General features: G+C 31.9%; 2 protein-coding genes across 2 annotated transcripts; both read left to right on the top strand.

Moving 5' to 3' along the window:
• Positions 1 to 729: 729 nt before the first annotated feature.
• On the top strand, positions 730 to 5,192 carry LOC137924722 (odorant receptor 67c-like). The gene is made up of 7 exons (XM_068768141.1): positions 730 to 1,327; positions 1,901 to 2,099; positions 2,606 to 2,702; positions 4,025 to 4,129; positions 4,240 to 4,328; positions 4,984 to 5,050; positions 5,127 to 5,192. Exons 1-7 carry the CDS (start codon positions 730 to 732, stop codon positions 5,190 to 5,192), a joined length of 1,221 nt encoding a protein of 406 aa, XP_068624242.1.
• Positions 5,193 to 8,494: 3,302 nt separating this feature from the next.
• On the top strand, positions 8,495 to 16,535 carry LOC137924523 (odorant receptor 67c-like). The gene is made up of 7 exons (XM_068767912.1): positions 8,495 to 9,089; positions 10,208 to 10,406; positions 12,472 to 12,568; positions 14,875 to 14,979; positions 15,715 to 15,803; positions 16,331 to 16,397; positions 16,470 to 16,535. Exons 1-7 carry the CDS (start codon positions 8,495 to 8,497, stop codon positions 16,533 to 16,535), a joined length of 1,218 nt encoding a protein of 405 aa, XP_068624013.1.
• The last annotated feature ends 3,831 nt before the right edge of the window (positions 16,536 to 20,366 follow it).

The following is a 20,366-nucleotide window of genomic DNA, read 5'->3' as shown; positions in this document are numbered from 1 at the left end:
TTCGCTGACGCGACAATGCTATGTTAGACATCTCAAAATGCAACAAGTGAGCTGTGGCGTTTGGGACGCTTGTCGGGTGTGCAAGATTTTGACGGTAAACAAAATTTTGACAGTCAAGCTTTTTGTCGACATGTTGCTGTAGATTCATTAACTTATCTTGACACCATCAACTGATTAAATTTCAACTTCACGTCATAAAAAAGTTTTATTAAACATTTTATTATTATCTTATGAAACGCGGTCACTCACTTCGGGCCTCATTTATATTAACAGTTACTAAGCTTTTCTCTTTTCTTTCTCGGAAGCATCGATTTAGGCTAGCATTAGATATTTTTCTAGATTGGAAGTTCGTAGTTCTTAGATCACTTCGACGTTTGTTGATTGCAGGGACTAAAACAAAACCCCCCAAGAGGGGGCTTCGGATTGATTGGATTATTAATATATTTTTATCACACAAATTATAAAATGATATTCAATCAGTGCTTGTTAAAAATAGATTTTTCTAATGAAAATACTTTTTCCAAAATAAATCTTTAATAAACTTCACAAATTTCCGCAATCACCATGTATACGAAGTCAATTCATTCATTTTCTATTAATTATTTCGCTACTAGGTGTTAACAAGCAAAACAACTGCATTCGATTGTATTCTAATTTATTTAAGACTTCCAATTACACGAAGTGTTATAAGTAGACGCCATTTTGTATTATCATGTCAGTTTCATCAATATGGCGAACCAATCGTTATTCGAGAATTCGTTGAATCGTTTAAAGTTTTTTTTTGCCGTCTCTGGTTTAATTTTGGAACGAAGAAAAGTTGTTCGTTGGCAAATTACTAAAAAACGTTGCATTTATATTATCAATACTATTTGGTTATCCATCGAAGTAATCGGATCTATATTCTGGTTTATAGATAATATCAAAAACGGAAAAGATATGGCAGAACTCACGACAATTACCCCATGTTCGTTAATAGCTACGCTTTCCAAATTCAAAACACTTTATTTGATCATTAACGAACGTTCAGTCAATGATTTGGTAGATATATTACGGGAACTTGATGTAAACGAAATGGATTTTAACATTGAAGCTAAAAATATCATTGCAAAGAAAGAAAAGAGAACTTTAGATTCGGTTATTAAATCATTTAATGCTTTATCTTTTGGTTTACTGGTCGCATTCAGTTTTATGCCTTTAATATTAATAGCTATAAAGTACGTAGAAACCAAAGAATTAGAACTCGCCTTGCCATTTCTTGTTCTCTATCCATTTGATTCGTTCAACATTAAATATTGGCCTTTTGTGTATCTAAAACAAATTTGGTCAGGTAAATTGTTCGTTTCATTATTTTTTCATCTTTAAAACCTCTAGCTTTTAACTTAGACTTCACTCGTAGCTTTTTCACAATTTAATCAACCTTCACAAATTTGTCTGTGTACCTGGTTACTTAACGTCCTTCGCTGCGCTTGCTTATACATGGTCTTCACCACAGAACCTTAAAGTCCCACAGGCCATTACTTCCGCGCGGTAATTGACCTGTTCACTGCCACTTCAACTTGCTAATCCGCTGATCGACGGATTGATTCTTTTAATACCCTTATAATTTCAAATTTGTTCATGCAACCGACACTCGCTAGGATCGGCGGCGCGGGTCCACAATAGATGCACAGACGACATAGTCAAGGTCGCAAATAGTTGCCGGATTCGAACAGCGCAATTAGCGATCGCAGGCAACTATCATTGGGGGAGGACAATGCCCTGCAGTGGGCGTTTATTGGTTTATTTATTAATTTATTATATTACATAATTACGACTTGCAAAGTAAAAAAATAAATATTAAAATTTCTATAAGTAATTATTAAGAGAAGACATAATAATAAAAACTTAATATAATTTTCAGAGTCCGTAGTTTTGTCAGACATGTGCGCGTCTGACTATTTCTACTATATTTGCTGCACCTACATTCGTATTCAATTTCGTTTCCTTAGTTATGAATTTGAAAATTTAATACCCAATAAACACAACAAGAGAGATGACGATCAAAGTGATATCAAGCAAAAAATTATAAAATTAATAAAATGGCATCAACGACTAATCAGGTATTGTCAATTTAATATCTTTAATTCATATGTTTTGTGCATAATATGTTGGACCATGTAGCAACATAATATTATGTAAAGATATAAAAACAAACTCTAAAGACTCGCCCAGAAGATATTGTTGAACATACCCTTGTCATCATACATGAACATACCTTTTTAGTTTTGTTATCAAAAAATTTTATTTTTTTGATTTTAGAATTTTCCCCGTTATTGGGGACCTTTCGCAAACTTTTTTTTTTTGGAAGAGGAATTTTTTATTTTTAATAATTATTTCCTCATTACTTTTTATTGTCATTCTCTTCTATCGATCCTCATATTATCAATCGTTCATTTTAAATACATCAAAAAAAATCCAAAAATTGATGCTAGATACACCTGGTTTTATATAGCAAAGTTCTAAAGACGCTTGGCTTAAAACTCATACAGTAAATAAGGTCCCAGGATTAGCTGTGATTACAGTTTAATATTTGACAAAATATATCTTAGAGGTTTCTTGTTTCCAGATCAACGAATACACTGGAGCTAATATATTCAAAGTCGACATTGATAAATTTTATTTCAAGCTCGGCTATTATTTGTCTTACCGGTTTTAATGTAACTGTAAGTATTTATCTGTAATTATTTGACCTTTGTCCATAGTTGAACAATGGTCTTCTTCCTAGATTTCCAATAAGACCACTTGTAAATGTCCTGCATCCAGCGTCATCTTGTTAGTGCAAGCTTGTCGATCCGTGATCTCAATCTCCACAACCTTAAAGCCCCAGGTGCCAGGAGTTCTGCACGTTACGTGCGTTGCCTATTGCCGCTTCAACATGCCAATTCATTGGCCTATGGCGGTAAGTTTCATTTGTCTAATGATGGAAACAAAATGAACAGTGGTTTCGTGTTTTTTTTTGTTTTGTATTTAAATCGTAAACAATGACAAATTTTGATACACAAAAATGTTATAAACTGTTAACTTTACGTATCAACGTACTATACTCTCTTGTTATACCTTTCTCTAGGTTTCATAAAAATAAGTGACTCTTTTTTGAACAAAAATATACGGTATTACAATACACTCTCATGTAATGTCTCTAACTTATCATGTAATTAATAAAAAAAGATGACAAAAAATCCTATAATATTGTTAGTGATAATAAAGCATAGGTTTAAACTGCTATACAACTGTATTAAGGATGTAAAACTTGCCATACATGTTTGTTGTGGGATCATCTTGGTCAAAGGTATGTTTGAAACCCTTAAGTTGCAGGGGGATTATAGAAATAAGTATAATGAGAAACAAATAAGCTGAGTACAACAAAATATATATAGGAATGAATCGCGGCACCTGTAGTTATTTGTTGAGGAAAGGTGACGTAAGTAAGGCGAGGTATGAAAGGAATACAAAAGTTAAAATGCGAGAATTTGTGATGAATGGTAAAGAAATGAATGGATGACATTGAGATGGAAGGAAGAAGAGTATGGAAATAAGAAATATAAGTAAATAAATTATGATTGTAGCTGTTGCCCTTGGGTACCCAGAACAGATGAAGTAAGATATAAAAATTGAAGGATGGCTTTATGAAAGAGAGAAAAACAATCTGATTATAGTTTCAATCAAATTGCGCTAGCCTGGAGACGAACAAATTATTCCGAATTGCATTTTTTTATAAATTCATTAAAGCATTATATATATATATATATATATATATATATATATATATATGTACATACGTATTTATATACATATATATATGTACGTATGTGTATATATATACATATACATATACACATATATACATAGTAAATCGAGTTTGGGGGAGCCGGTCATAAAACACATACTGTTCAAAAAATTTAAAAAAACCTTTATCATGTGAATATATGAGGTAAGGGCATAAATAAATGAACATTAACAATATTTCAACGTTCTTTTATTACAGATCATGAATGACGTTGTGATACTTAGCTCATTCGTAACGTTTCTGTTTTTGAGTCTTTTACAAATATTCTTTCTTTGCTTCTTTGGCGACATGTTAATGAGTGCGGTAAGTACGATCGTTATAAACCGGTTTTATAAATATCATTTAAACGGTTGCATCAACTGTTACCGGAAGTCGGGCCCACGAGAAACCCGTTTTTTTTTTGTGTTTCACAGAGTATGGAGGTAAGCGATGCCGTGTATAATTCTCTGTGGTATATCGTTGACCGCGGAGTTGCGAAAGATTTACTGTTAGTTCAAATTAGGTAAGTGAAACGCTTTAGTTTTACGAAACATACAGGATGATTGATTATTAGTAAAAGCTTCTACACTTATTTTGAATCACCCTGTTTAATTAAATAGAAATTGTAGTTCTTATTGTATTTACATTTTATCAACAGTAATTTTATAAGTAAGAAAAGGACCAATATTAAGCCACTTCCGCACATGCAATGGTAGTCACACTTGACTCTGTGTTTGGCACTAATCGGTGTAACATAACTCCTGAAGATGCCCCGTGGAGTGGTGAAACACGTGTTGAATGATTTAACGGTGGCAGTTGTGTAATTCGCATTGTTTGCCGCATGCGCATTTATCAGCGGGCTGGCGGGCGGTGCACTTTGTTGCACGACTAGCACTGCATGTGCGGAAGTGGCTGAATATTATATTTTCTTACTTAAGATGGACTTCCGCAAAATAACGCCTGATTCCATTAAATAGTTACATTATAACTTATTTCATTTGAATATAAGCAGATGGATACGGGCACCGCAAGACCGGTCATCGTACCAATTTTAGAAGCAGGCCTATGCTTTGCTGTGGGCTTCTATCGGCTAGCACGATGATGATGATGTTTATTTATGAATTGAATTTTTTTAACCCAGTTGAAATTAATTCATATTTATTTTAAATTTTTTTTAGAGCACATACGCCATGTAAGCTGACTGCATTTGGTTTCAGCGATGTTAACCTCACGTCATTTGCAAAGGTCAGTAAAAACTGTTAAAATTTTTATAGAACTTTTCTCTTTTTATTAATATTTACTATATTCAATTTTTTTCCAGATTATTAGTAGTTCGTGGTCATATTTTGCACTACTCAACACCATATATAGCAACAAACAAAATTAAAACAAGTAATAAAATTGAGTTACTCAAAAAATTGTATAAAAATAGAATTTTTTTGTCATAGTTCAGTATTTTATTTTAATTTATTTCCTTATCCTGACATTTGGTGTACTAAACTTCTTACATTATATAAGCCATGGAAGAAAAAGATTTCAATACAGTAATTACACATATTCTAACGTCAAGTTTATGACAAAATTTGTTAATATTCGTTAATGAAAAATTAATAATTAATTCCTAATAATATAAATCATTATAATTAAAAATATATTTATGAATAACCTAATTTCAAAACAAAAGTATGACTCGAGCGTGTCTTCAATGACCGTGACAAGCGCGCCAAAACGAATTTGACGTTTCTGCTGCAGAAATAAGCAATATCCGGAAGTACGCCATGTTGAATTACAATAGACCGCTAAAAAATAGTCAACTTTATTACATCAGTTACGTAGACTATACTATCATTTAATTTTTAAGAGTTTAATTATATTCTAGATTATTAAAAAGACTTATTATTTTATTTTAATATTTTATTGCGTTTTGCATTGTTAGAAAGTAAATGCTTTATAATCATATTGTTATGTAATAATTTTTTATGATGAAAGTTCAATTGACTTTCGTATTACATGTTAAATTAATTTAACAGAGTATATAAGTCAATATATACATAGAACAAACAAATTCACGAATAGTTAAGAGTGGTAAAAGTTTTAAAATTTTACTTTAAGCAAAAAAAAAACTTCTGGCCTAACCTTGGCATTATGTATAGATATTAATGACGCAGAAGATTTTTTCAGACACTCCGTTTCTGAAATAACATTATCGCAAGCCGGATACTCTGACAACAGCAACCGATCAAATCAACGTTCGGTCTCCTTGGGCAACCTTGAATTACAATTTATGCAAATAATGATTGACAGTCCAAGCCGAGGAATCAGTAAATGCCAGTAAAGAAAAGAAATCTTCAAAAAAGTCAATAAAATTTCTGTTTTAACTTCTGTCTCTACATTTAACTGAAAAGTTTTGGCAGCGTATCATAATTATAATATATATAGTCTAGTCATCGTCACTGTTCTTAAATAGAATTCTCCGTTAAAATAATGAAACTAAAAAATAAAAAAACAGCAGTTTTCCGGTTCATAGCAAATAATATACAATTAAGTTCCAGAAGGCAATGTCAAAACATGGCATAACCAGGTGATTAGCGACCAAGATCGTGTATTTTCCCATCGCGAAACACTTCGTGTAACCGGTAATTACGTAGACATTTGAATACTATAGTATCAGGTGTTTGCAATCGTCTGTTTTTATCCTTTGTGATGTTAATAAATCGTGTAAAGGATGTAACAAAATCATAAAAAATAAATCCTCTTTTGTAATATAAAGTATTTATGTAAAACATGGTGTTGGACTCTCTCGTCTTTTCACCGTGAACGTGAACGTCCTACGCTGCACCAGTATGGACTGAAGATGGGTTCTCTATTCAAAAACCGCCTCCTCCGCTTCCGCGGGGAAAGTTTCGAAGCTCACTTAGAAACTTTCCCCCCCTCCCGCAACTGGCTACATCAGCCTGAAAAAGCCTCTCTAAGCTGTACAAAGACTTAATCGGCTAGCAGCATAACTTCAAACACAACAATTGCAATTACTCAAAAATCTTAAGGCTCCGGTAGTCATCTATTTTTCGATCCATGTATCGTACCCACTACCGCTTCTACTTCCCAATCCGCTAAGTACCAATGTCGCTTATTTTTAGTCGTCTACCGTGTGCTTGCCAATGCCAATTCCAGAAGTCATCACTAGTAACACATATTGGACGAGAAGATGTTTCGGAGTTTTCTGAACGCAGCCCAGCCGAGTTGGATTCGACGATTGACATGACTTGAATATAAGTTCCAATGTGCGATATTCTTAGAATTAAAATTATTTGCCGCCGAGCTGATTGGTTTCATCAGAAACAATTAATTGTACGCAATAACAAAAATAACTCAAGTGGGTCCCACTAACTGAGCATAATATGACTGAACTTAACACGTCTTTTCAATGAAGGAGTCACTTTGGTTCAATCGATTCTAATTGAAGGACTTTACGATTAATATTTCTTACGAACTGATCAAATATTTAACGGAGGAAATCTAAAAAAGAAAAAAGAAGCTTATAGCTATTTACGCATCAAAATAAGTTGAAGATAATTTTTATCGGCCACATGAACTATGGTGAACTCTTCTGGAACTCTTTCAATAACTATTAGGGGGCCCAGAAAGTAATGCGCTTTCTTAAGTTAAACTTACACGACTATATTTTTATTTTTTATTAATAATATATTCACTTTCTTTATCAACAATCTTTTGCCATCTAGTATACAACGTTTTTCAAGTGCGTAATGAGCTACCAAATGACAATCAAATAAACACAGAAACGACATTACTTTCCGGTTTTCCTAATAGTAAATTTGCATATTTGTTTTAGTGAGCTATTGTGATGGTGATAAGGTGTCATCATCATTTCATCTGTAGAATGTTTACTGTTGAACTTAAACCCTCTCAATAGATTTACAATACGCAGAATGAAAACGGCATGCACCTTGTGACTGGACTTTCTACGCGGCGCTGGCCGGTTCGTGGTTAGAGACCAATCAGGACTTCAAGTTCCCAACGGCAAGTTGTCTGGGGTGCTATGTGGCCTGTCCTCTGGTACGTCTTTATTAGTTTGTCTTATTGTTTGTCATTTCTGATACATTATTGGCATTTACATTTTTCGCGGTTTGGCAGAGCGATGAGGAGAAACCTATTTAGTATTTTAACATGGCTAACACTGCTGCCTAAATAACATTTGCAGTTTCTGCGAGTTCGAGGTGGCTTAGTCTAAACGTCTTGTATAGAGAGCAAAGCACGCGGGTTTTCTCGAGAGCCTACTCTAGTTTTAAATGTATAAAGTGAAATTTAATTCCATCATTCTGAACACTATGTGATCGGAAAAACAATTTACACAGTTTTCTAATGTCATTCCTCTTAACTTTATACGCTTTGAAATAAATAAAACATGGTTGATGACTATTAAGATATCATCAGTGTATTAATATAGCTGACGGTATTTTTTGTAAATAGAAATAAATTTTTTACCGCGACATAAACAAAACTTTGATAAAATTTGATTTCTCTATCACCATATATAAGACTTTTATTTTTTTTTCCTTTCAGGTGTCAACAAGCATAACGCCTTCTTTCAATTGAATTGTAATTTATTTAATACTACACGAGGTAATATAAGTAGACGCTATTTTGTATTACGGTATTATTTTCTACAAGATGGCGGAACAAACACTATTCGAAAAAACATTGAGAAGCATAAATTCTATTTTTAATACTCTCGGATTATTCTTAGAGCCGAGTAAATTAAATCGTTGGCAAATTATAAAATATCGATGTTTATTTGTTTTTAATTATATTTGGTTGAACAGTGATATGCCAGGAGCAGTATATTGGTTTATAGATGGAATACAAAATCAAAACGACATAAGGGAACTTGCACAGACTGCCCCGTGCTTAATGCTATGCGGAGTTTCAAATATTAAAACACTTTTTTTAATTATTTATAATTCTTTAATTGACAATATAGTACATGAGTTACGGGAACTTAATAGTGCAGAAGAACAAAATGTGGAAGAGAAAAAAAGAATTGAAAAAGAGGAAAGGAGATTTTTGAACTTTGTTCTAAAATCACTGAATGTTTTTAACATTGGTTTAGTTATCTCTTTCAGTTTTATGCCTTTAATAATAATAGCTATAAAGTACATGGAAACCAAAGAACTAGAACTCGCTTTGCCATTCTTTGTTATCTATCCATTTGATGCGTTTAATATGAAGTATTGGCCTTATGTGTATCTGAAACAAATATGGTCAGGTAAATCTATTGTTTTAATAATTGAATTATCGTTATCATTAGAATTTCAGCCGTAAGACGTCGACTGCTGAACTTAGATTTTAAATACAAGCAGTTGGAAGCGACCTACATCCAGCGTCTTCCGAAAACAAACGAAATGGTAAAATAAATTTTAGTTTTATTTAATATTTAAATTTACATATTAATACATTTTAAAAAATTTGTGAACTTATTTACTTATATTTATATGTTTAATGATTAAATAATTTCTTTCGACCTTATTACATTTATTAAGAACAACCTACGAAGCTACCAACCTATAAAACCCGCAATAAAAGATAATATATACTTTTTTAAATATATTTAGTTCTTAATGTAGGGAATTACAAAAATTCCTAGCTGAGCCTTCTATCTAATTATATGCTCACGCTGGTGTTATCACGGAGATCGGAATGAAAGCAAGGCTCAGGAAACAATTCAGTAATATCAAAATGCAATTCCGGAAAATGGAACTTGGCGACAAGTTGATATTCCAGTTCTTGTTAACAAATCAATTATCTGATACCGAATTTCATAATCATTAATATCATCCCTATCAACCGTCAACTTAAAAACCTTAGTTTATGAATTAGTTACTAATATTAATTCAAATTTGTTCACCTCAACCTCATCAACTTTAACCCAGCGGGTTAGTAAGCTTAAGTGGCAGTGGGCAAGACACATGGCGCGCTGAACAGATGGTTGCCACACACTTAAAATTTTAGAGAGGCGGCCACGAACCATTCAACTCATAAGGTGGACGGCTGAATATGTTAAGTTCGTCAACATAGACCTCTCTATATTTTTTCTATAACAACGATTAGAAGCGGCTTGCATTCAGCATCTTCCAATGACCTTAACAAGGACGTTTGTCCACTTTGTAGGTGATCGTCTCTGTGGTCACCATTTCAGAATCTTAAAGTCTTGCGTTCTGCACGCCATGTAGCCTGCACACTGCCATGTAAATTTGCAAGTCCGTATCAATTTTTTAATTATCATTACAGTTATAATAAATAATCATAATGATTATTACAAGGCATATTCAAGTTATCTTAAAAAAATTCTAGAAGTTTTAAGAAAGCAACAAATATTTATTTCAGAATGCATAGTTCTTCTACAAATATGTGCGGCTGATTATTTTTACTACTTTTGCTGTACCTACATCCGAATTCAGTTCCGATTACTAAGTTATGAATTTGAAAATCTATTTCCCAAAGAATATTACAAGAGAAGCGATGACCATAGTTATATTAGAGGTAAACTTGTGAAATTAATAAAACGGCATCAACGCCTTATAAGGTAAGTCAATTTATTTAATTTTCACTAAAGCTATACTTAGTCTGGCCATAAATACTGTTACTATTCAAAAAAAGAAAATATTACGTTTGAATTTGGAATCTGTCATTTTTATATGATTGCTTGATGTGTTTTCTTATTTTCGCGCCATTATATTGTTAAATATTTTGTTATATTAAAATGGAGTGGGGTGATAAAGAGAACCGAATCGCTGTGATTGCCTTACATAAAGTAGGTATGGAGAAAAGTGCAATTTTTAAAACCCTCCACCCGCTTGGTATTAGTCAAATGTTTGTTTACCGGGCTATTGATAGGTACAATGATACCTCCTCTGTTTGTGACAGAAAAAGATCTGGCCGTCCACGTACCGTTCGTGTGAAAAAGGTGATTAAAGCAGTTAGGGAAAGAATTCGAAGAAATCCTGTCCGTAAGCAAAAGATTTTATCTCGGGAGATGAAGATAGCTCCTAGAACCATGTCGCGTATATTAAAAGATGACTTAGGACTTGCAGCCTATAAGAGACGTACTGGTCACTTCTTAACTGATAATTTAAAGAAGAATAGGGTGGTAAAATCCAAACAACTACTTAAGCGGTACGCAAAGGGAGGTCACAAAAAAATTTTGTTTACGGATGAGAAAATTTTTACAATTGAGCAGTATTTTAATAAACAAAATGACCGTATTTATGCTGGAAGCTCTAAAGAAGCTTCGCAATTAGTAAACAGATTACAACGTGGGCATTATCCCACTTCAGTGATGGTTTGGTGGGGTGTTAGCTATGAAGGGGTGACTGAGCCATATTTTTGTGAAAAAGGTATTAAAACGTCGGCACAAGTTTATCAAAATACCATTCTTGAGACGGTAGTTAAGCCTTTAACTAACACCATGTTCAATAACAAAGAATGGTGCTTTCAACAAGACTCGGCACCGGGTCATAGAGCTCGATCCACCCAATCTTGGTTGAAAACTAACGTTCCGGACTTTATCAGCACTGAAAACTGGCCGTCGTCAAGTCCTGACCTAAATCCATTGGATTATGATTTATGGTCAGTTTTAGAGAGTAAGGCTTGCTCTAAACGCCATGATAATTTGGAGTCCCTAAAACGATCCATTCGGTTGGCAGTGAAGAATTTTCCTCTAGAAAGAGTTCGTGCTGCTATTGATAACTGGCCTCAACGTTTAAAAGACTGTATTGCAGCCAATGGAGACCACTTCGAATAAACATTGTATATTTTTAATAGTTATATATTGATGTATTAAACTAACTCACTATGAAAGGAATAAATGTTACGTATAAAAAAAAAATCGTGCTTTTCTTTATAACAATATTTATGGCAAGACTAAGTATTTAATGGATGTTGAGAATCGGTGTCACATTCAGACGCTTGCATCAGACCAAGCACAAAGATTCACCTGCAACTCAGAACCGCGAGTCACACTTTGGCAACATTGAAAGCTTTGAAAGTTCTTGATACAAATAAAAGTCGCTAGAGAAGAGGTCCATGCCATTTTTGACATGAGACTTTATGCGCCGAAAGACGACTACAGCTTGAGCTATCACTCGTTTCGTTTAAGACCTCCAACGTTACCTCCCAGTTCCCTTTTCATTAATGTTAATTAATATTGAAAAAAAAATTACCTTTCCGTGTGTGTTTTTAAATTACTTTTAAATGAATGTCAACTAATAAGTACATACTAAATTTTAAAGATTTATCAAAATATACTATATATGTATCATTTTCTTTAAATAAATTTGATACCCACATTTTGTGCTTTTTAATGTTTTTTTTAATAAATATGATTTCTGTGATTTTTTAAATATCTTTTTTTAATAATGACAATTTTTTTTTCTAATAAATTCGAATTTGAAAAATTGCATAGCATTGCATCTATCATGAAGTTGGACACCCTTGCCCTATTAAAGACAAGAGAACATGGTTTCGGTTGGGTCAAATTATAAACTGTAACTAGGATGTCATATCTCGCAAACATTTTATAAATCCTATTATTTCATCGAATAAATCTTTAATTATCTAATAATTTCTTAAATATAAAAAATTATTTTTAGTTCAACGAACGTTTTAGAGAAGATCTATTCAAAATCGATATTATTAAATTTTCTATCGAGTTCAATAATTATATGTCTGACCGGTTTCAATGCTACGGTAAGTACATACGGCATCTGTTATGTTTTTACCTTATGTTTGTTACCGCAAGGTCTTAAAAACCTTTATTATAATTATCAGGTTTATCGAAATCTTAGGACGTCTACTCCCGGATATAGGTTTCCCCCATAGATTTCCAATATGACCGGTTGAAATTAGTCTGCATCTAGAGTCTTTTGACGACCTTAACAAAGTCTTCCACGATATGGGTTAACGGCTTACTTGTCAAGCCACTGGGCTTCGAGGTTCGATCTCATAGAGAAATCCAAAGCATAGCCTACTCCGTAGCTCTTTAAAGGACTGTAAGCTTCATCACTGGTAACACACATTGGTAGTAGACACGAGAGAGTATCTTGAGACACAGAGCACAATATTGGACAAGGAGGATGTTTTGTGATTTCTGACCGAGTTTGAATCGACTTCTTTTACAAAGCTCGACTTACCGCACCTTTACTAACTCAATTTCATAATGTTAATATGCATAATCCTTTCGGAGATTTATCAATCACAAATATATCCGACTAAAGTTTGTAGTGGGCTTTTACATCAGGACGTTTAGAGGCTTCTATTAGTTAACAAATAAAAAATAAGGGTTAATCGTAGACGGGTGAAAATTTAGGGTTGTATGTATTTTGGTATGCTGTCATAATAAAATAAAAACCAAAGAAATTGTTTAAAAAAAAAAAATTAGGGGTGGACCACCCTTATCACTTAGGAGTATGGAAAATAGATAGTAGCCGATTCTCATACCTACTGAATACGCATATAAAATTTGGTAAAAATTGGTCGAGCCGTTTCAGAGGAGTTCAAGTTCGAACACCGTGACACGAGAATATATATATATATATATATATATATATTCTATATATATATATATATATTCTATATATATATATATATATATATATATATATATATATATATATATATATATAATGTTTTATTTTGTTTACACATTTATGTTACGTGTTTTTATTTTTAACGGGTTGGCGTGTGTGAGAGGTTCGCCGGCTTTTTTTTCCGTCTCTCGAAAAAAATGCCTCTCAGAATTTATCAGGCACAGTGAAACCCTATACATTGATAGCTGAAATAAAGCCAAAATTTTAATTCTTTACTTACGAAAGCAATTACATTTTCATAAACCCACGCTTAGAAATTTTTATAACATCTGTTTTTTCGTTGTGTCAGCGTAGACGACCGTCGAGTCATCCGTAGACCTCTGGGGTCCAACCAGACCACTTCAGAAACAAAAGCCATAGAGCAGTATTTTTTAACCTTTTATATGCCACTCCCATGTAACATGTAACATACATTTTTTATATTAAAGCGAAAGGTTTAACATAAAAAATGAGTCCTCTGCTTACCTACCGTAGTCTAGACGTAGACTCGATGTGGGCTTAGTTTTCTTTTATGTATTTGTACGGAACTGTTGTATTATTTTACCAATGTTCCACATTTTTTTTTAATTTATCTAACCGTGAAAACTTGTACTTTAACGAAAACATAAAAAATAACCGAATTGGTAGAGCCGTTCTTGAGTTTTGCGCTAAAAGTAATATTTTTTTTACAGGATTATAGGTTATAGGTAGAAAAATGATAAAGATAATATTCGGTAATTCAACGTTGAAACTTTTAACAAATCCCATTGATCTTTTTCTTTGTTTTTTTTTAATCTATTTTATTTTTGACTCAACCCTACTTCGCAAAGTGTTATAGTTGAAGACAAGAAGCAGGAAGAAACTCACTACACATTTTATCAGATACCGCCTAAATGAAATCAAAATGATCGGACAATATCACCGCCAAGAATTATTATTAATTACATGTTCATTTATTGAATAATAAGCTTTTTCCGTCAATTTACTATGGTACACCCTATCCAAAAATCAGTTGTTTTAAAGATAATTAATAACGTAATGATGATATAGTAAGAAATAGAAAAATTCGGATAGTAAATATTAAAATTACTAATTGTTTATTACATAATTGTCTCTGCAGACATTGTACTGGCAGAAATTATTGCCCCTTCGCGTTACTATTATAAAATAGTCTTTTCAGTGTGATCACTTTTCACAGAATGTTTTGACATAGGTGTTTAAAATGACATTTTAATTATATTGCAAAAATGTTTTAAATTTTTTCTATCCCTAAGAACTTGTACCTTGGCGAAAATATAAAAAGAAAAATAGTGGAATTGGCAAAGCCTGTTTCGAGTTTTTAGTTTAGCAATACATATGTCGATTTTTTTATATAGATTTATATAGATAGATTATAAAAGGTTTTTATTTATCATTTATTCATTCCAGATCATGAACGACGCTGTCAGTGCTTGCTCTTTTGTAACATTTTTATTTATGAGCATTCTACAAATATTTTATCTGTGCCTCTTTGGCGACATGTTAATGAGAGCAGTAAGTGAAATAATTATACCATATTATAAGTCCTTAATTACAGGCCGGTTGGTTTTTAAGGTTCAACTTTTTATCACCAAATTTTAGTTTGTAAGTTAAATTTATGTAATAGTAATAAGTAAATGTAATTATCGAACTAATGTGGTGTAAATTAAGTATCTCTTATATGAAGAGATCGGTTTGAATGCATATTTACTTTATTTTTTTTAAGATAATCAATCTTATTTGGTTAACAATTCGAAATATACACTTAATCTTACAAAGAGACTAAATTACATAAACATAAAACTTCCATAATTCCTAAAACATAGTGAACATAATATGTAACGTTGGCTTATTATAGAAAGATTTTTTGAATAAAAAGAAATCGCTACGAATGAGATGCGAAGACGAAAAACTGTATATTTGTCTACGTTTGATTCTACTATCATCATTGTTCCAACCATAGGACGTTTAAACTTAGGCCTTTCCATAATTCTAAAAAGATTTGGTTACGCTACGCACCTTGGACATTCTACGCTACGATTGCCGGTCTCAACAACCATCTGTTCTGTGTGCTATATTATCTAATCTCTATTTACATATCATATATGGCTCATCCTTGCGCACTTGTGCATAAGACTTTCTATTTTAAAATCTTGAGTAACATCACATCGCTATTATAAGTTATTTGCCATAACAAATTACGTCCAAATTGAATTCGAATAATAACGTGTTTTCTTTTTAAAATAACAGAGTATAAATTTTGGCGATGCTGTCTACAGTTGTCTATGGTACAAAGCCGGACGCAGTATTGCAAAGGATTTGCTGTTAGTACATCTTAGGTAAGTATAATATACAGGATGATTGATTATAAGTATAAAAGATTGCTTGAATGTATAGCTCATTTTTCAGAAAACATCTTTAAAGACTACACCTATTACCAATAACTCTGAATTCCAATAAAGTGATCACTTTGTTAAATACAAACATGTTACATGTTTAACATGTTAAATACGTTACATGTTTTTCTATAAAATGGAAAAAAGAGTCTGTGAAGTATTAAATGAAAGTATATAATAAATTAAGGTTTATAAAAAATAATATATTAAAAAAATATGCGGTAAAATCCCTGCCATTAACACGGTACGAGGAAAATATAAAAAAATACAGTCAAAATAAAAATATATTTGTCTATGAACTGAAATTTCTTTTTTGCGGCCCACATAAAGTAAATGGTTCATTTAGTCCAAGTTGGTTTTTGAATCTGATATTACTGTGGAAAACCATAGACCAATCTATATTTTTTTATTTGCTTTTCTTTTCTTTAGTTAAAATTTACAACTGTTCAGAATTGTTTTTTTTTTTTCAGAACCCAAAGACCTTGTAAACTAACTGCATACGGTTTCAGCGACGCTAATCTTAGATCGTTTTCAAAGGTTAGCGAATACATTTTTATCAAATAAAACAACACTTAAATACTTACCTAATTTTTAATTTTTAATTTCCAGATAATTAGTACGTCTTGGTCATATTTTGCTCTTCTTAACACCATGTACAGTGAGAATCAAGTGTAAATGAAAAAAGTATTAAGTGAAAACATCATCATCATATAAACCAAAGCCAACTGCAAGGTTTAGGCCTCCTCCTAAGGATCATCACGATGACCAGTTTTACGGTGACCGCATCTTCCGGCGACCATGTAACTAAGTCATCGATCCAACTAGTGGGGGACCTGACCTCTACCGGCTTGTAGCTGCCACTCGTGAACCTTTCGATGAAAACATTTTCATTTAATAAATCATGAATCATATACTCATTAATGCAATTACCGCAACTAACTAATGTATTATAGTTAAGTATATTGTTGACCACATTTTAATTGTTGTATTTTTTTTAATTTGCCGCATATTGTCGCTGCCAGTTATTTTTATTGCAATTTCTCCAGTATAGTAAATTATGATGGCTATCTTTAATTTAAAAAAAAACACTCTTTATTATTAAATATTTTGGATTCCACAGAACATAGGATATACACATTTTCGAATTTCTTTAGTTGAAAATATAATATATTTGCATTATTTGTTCTAGAGTGGTGTTAAAAGGTTTATGCCTTATAACTGCTGCTAATATTTTTCATTAATACGCCAAAAAAACATATATAATGTTTATAACTTATCCGCTCGCTTGAAAACTTTTTTACGATGACCGCATTATTTTATATTTTTATTATTTTTTTTTTTTTTTGGTCGGGACTTTCACTGCTGCCAATAGCAATTGCAGATTCAAAATGCAAGTTTGAAGCATAAAACCTCTTTTAAAGTAGCGAAGCCCGGGGCCTCGACTCGGGCTGCTACATACTACTATTTCACTAGATTGGAATAATTTTCCAGTATTGCAAGTTAATAGGGCTCACATAACATAATATATTCAGCATCACCATGTTAAGGATTAGTTAACCAATGAAGAAGCAACTTGTATCTCACATTAATATTACCGATTGTATGTGTACTTAAATAAAAATAAAGTTATAAATTTATTTATGCATATTTATTTCCATCTTTATCAAATACATTCAATGCACATATGTTTTTATAATTATACATATTGTTTGGTAGTTTCTGTCCATATACGCCAACTGCAAGGTATAGGCCTCTCTCAAAGATATCTCTGGGTGGATATACCATAAATCGATTCATAGATCGCAGTATGGTATTATGGTACGTAGAGGACGCTGCTGGCTATCATCTGGAAACTTGTTTGTGATCAGTGGCAATCCTATATAATTAATGTACAAAGTGTGAATCATTTATGATTGTATTCCAGGAATCGAACCCGCGACTTACGATCGCAAGTCTCAATTCTCTACCACTGCTCAATCTCACATTTTCACTCTCGTGTAAATATATACATATTTTAAATATGTACATAAGTAAGGAAGATTTCTCAAGTTGCATACATAATCTTATGCATTATATATATGATACCTTATAAGGGGAGCGAGTTATTTCCGATAAATTATCTTTAACAATTTTTTAGATCAATGTAGATGAAAAATAAATATGACAATAATACAGATTAAAAAAGGTATTCGTGTTTATACAGTATAGATTATAAAAAATATATTTTTTGTAACAAACACAGAGATATTACATGATCCAAAACAACACACAGGTAGTAAAAGCAATCGATCTTTCGTTGGCTCTTTGATTGTTGCCGTCAAAAAAAAATATGAAGTAAATACATTGCATGTAAGTGTATATCTCATTTGCTTTGAATTAATGTGTTCTAACTATACAAAACTCAACTGTTTTAAGTAACTGTTTCAAACTGTACTACCAAAAGTTATTAGACTGCTGCATTGGAATAGAAAAAATATATTAACGTAACATTTTTCAGAGTGATAACTTTATACAAAGCATTCGATATAGATGTGAAAGCTTAATTTGTTGCTGATAAATAAGCTATACATTTACCTTTATTTTTACATCTATAACCTAACACGCTGTATAACGATAACCATTGTCAAAAAACGTGTTATTCTAAATCTTTTTTAAATGTTAGACTATATTTAAATAACTAGACAATAAAGTTTCCAAAAAAAGATAACTTCATCTTAAAGCAATAATTTAAAAAAAAACAAATAAACATCAATCTACAGAAATAACATGTTTAATACAATTATTTCGCAAGAAAAAAGTAGTTAGCTCCGTTCGCTATTCGGAACAAAATTACAGATCACCGACGAACTATTATACAAACCGAAGTATTTTTGGAACCGACCCTAAATTAATCCACCGACAAAAACAGCCCCAGGTAGTCACGAAGAAATTCACATAGGCCAGTTTAAAAAAAAAAGATCGACATTTCCGAGAATTTTGCTCCTACAAACCTTTATAAGACTTTTTTGTTTAACTTTCCTCCATAATATTGGACTACAGACAATTTTGAACCTAATTATGTTAACTTATAGTATATAATAGTTTGTCCGTTGATCAAATATTTAGTCTTCTTTCAATGTTTTATTTCGGCATGTCATAATTATCTATGAATTTTAGCATTTTTTATAAGAAATAAGCCTATATTTCTTATACAAATTTAACAAGGTATTTTGAAAAAAATACATATTTAGTACTTCATTTAAAACGCCTAGTAGTACTAGTAGAAGTACCTAGTACATTACATTTATCTTTTTATTATTGACAGATAAATCTTATGTAGATGTCATCATCATAGATTATATAAGAAAATAATTATATAAATAAGCTACTTTTACACGAATGTAAAATAAATGTAAAATAATATCTCTGTTGACCATAGTAACGTACTAAGTTTTACCAGTTTTATAAAAAAAGTATTGAAACCTCTTACTTAGATAGTTACATTCTTGACATCATATAAGATATTTTTTAATTATTAATAAACTTTTTTTAAGCTTATTCAATTAATTGATAACAGAAAGTTTTCTTATTGCTATGGGTTTCTTGCCAAACCAACGATGTTTTCACTGCTTATATCAGTTTACTAAAACGTGACTAAGAAATCTAACAATTCAAATTAGACGATTCGCCTTCTATGAACACTTAGCCTCGTGTTAACCTTGACGGTAAAGCAATCACACCAATCAAAATTGGCGGCAATTTATTACATAAACGTCATTTCGTGTTATATAAAAATAATTCGTTATCTGTGTCAGATACTAAAACTAGTTAATTTTAAATTAAGTTATACAGACACGCACGCTTGAATTTAAAGAAAAGATCGTTGTGTAGATAATAGTTTCCGTTATAATTATATAATAAAGTTATATAACACCACAGTAGTTAAAATTATTTTCCGATAAGATCTCTCTACAACCCTTTGCCTGTAAAAACGTCTCATCAAAAATAAATGTAATAAGAATAATTGTCTAGCAATTTGTACTGTATTGGTTATTTCAGTCTACGTGTGCAAATAATATTATTACTATTGATTATACAGAGTAATTGGTAAAATATGTAAAAGGTTTAAGAAGGTTTCCGAAATTCCGTGAAAAAGCCTTTTTTAAGTTCCAATTTCCACAAGTTAAGTTAATTATTGTTCACTGTCTGTCCCTTCAGACTATATTGCCAGAAGTTATTGCCATGTCACCAAATACATATTTCAGGGCTATCACTCTACATGAGATGATTGAAATTAGGTGTAAAAGCTTTAAAACTTTTTGCCCACAAATGCCATACAATCACCCCTTCAAAGCCTTTACACTAATAAGTAATCGCCCTTTATACATAAAGTCATTTTCCACACAATAAGTGGCTGTAGAAATGAGAATTATTTAACATAATATATAATAAGTCGTGCGCTAACATACTCACATATACAAATTTATGTATTAGCAGACCAATCTTATGCTAAAATAGAACTCTTTG

This window comes from Battus philenor, unplaced genomic scaffold (genome assembly GCF_028537555.1).
Source record: "Battus philenor isolate CCGP_79_NKW_IND1 unplaced genomic scaffold, ilBatPhil1.0.hap1 SCAF_24, whole genome shotgun sequence".
Taxonomy (NCBI): domain Eukaryota; kingdom Metazoa; phylum Arthropoda; class Insecta; order Lepidoptera; family Papilionidae; genus Battus; species Battus philenor.
This window is presented reverse-complemented; position numbering and strand designations above follow the sequence as displayed.

Bases quoted from the DNA above. Each gene is read 5' to 3' on its own strand.
- LOC137924722 (XM_068768141.1), top strand. From the start codon at position 730: ATGGCGAACCAATCGTTATTCGAGAATTCGTTGAATCGTTTAAAGTTT. The intron at 4,130-4,239 runs GTAAGTACGATC...TGTGTTTCACAG, and splicing joins GCGACATGTTAATGAGTGCG to AGTATGGAGGTAAGCGATGC. The intron at 5,051-5,126 runs GTCAGTAAAAAC...ATTTTTTTCCAG, and splicing joins ACCTCACGTCATTTGCAAAG to ATTATTAGTAGTTCGTGGTC.
- LOC137924523 (XM_068767912.1), top strand. From the start codon at position 8,495: ATGGCGGAACAAACACTATTCGAAAAAACATTGAGAAGCATAAATTCT. The intron at 10,407-12,471 runs GTAAGTCAATTT...AATTATTTTTAG, and splicing joins CGGCATCAACGCCTTATAAG to TTCAACGAACGTTTTAGAGA. The intron at 15,804-16,330 runs GTAAGTATAATA...TTTTTTTTTCAG, and splicing joins TTGCTGTTAGTACATCTTAG to AACCCAAAGACCTTGTAAAC.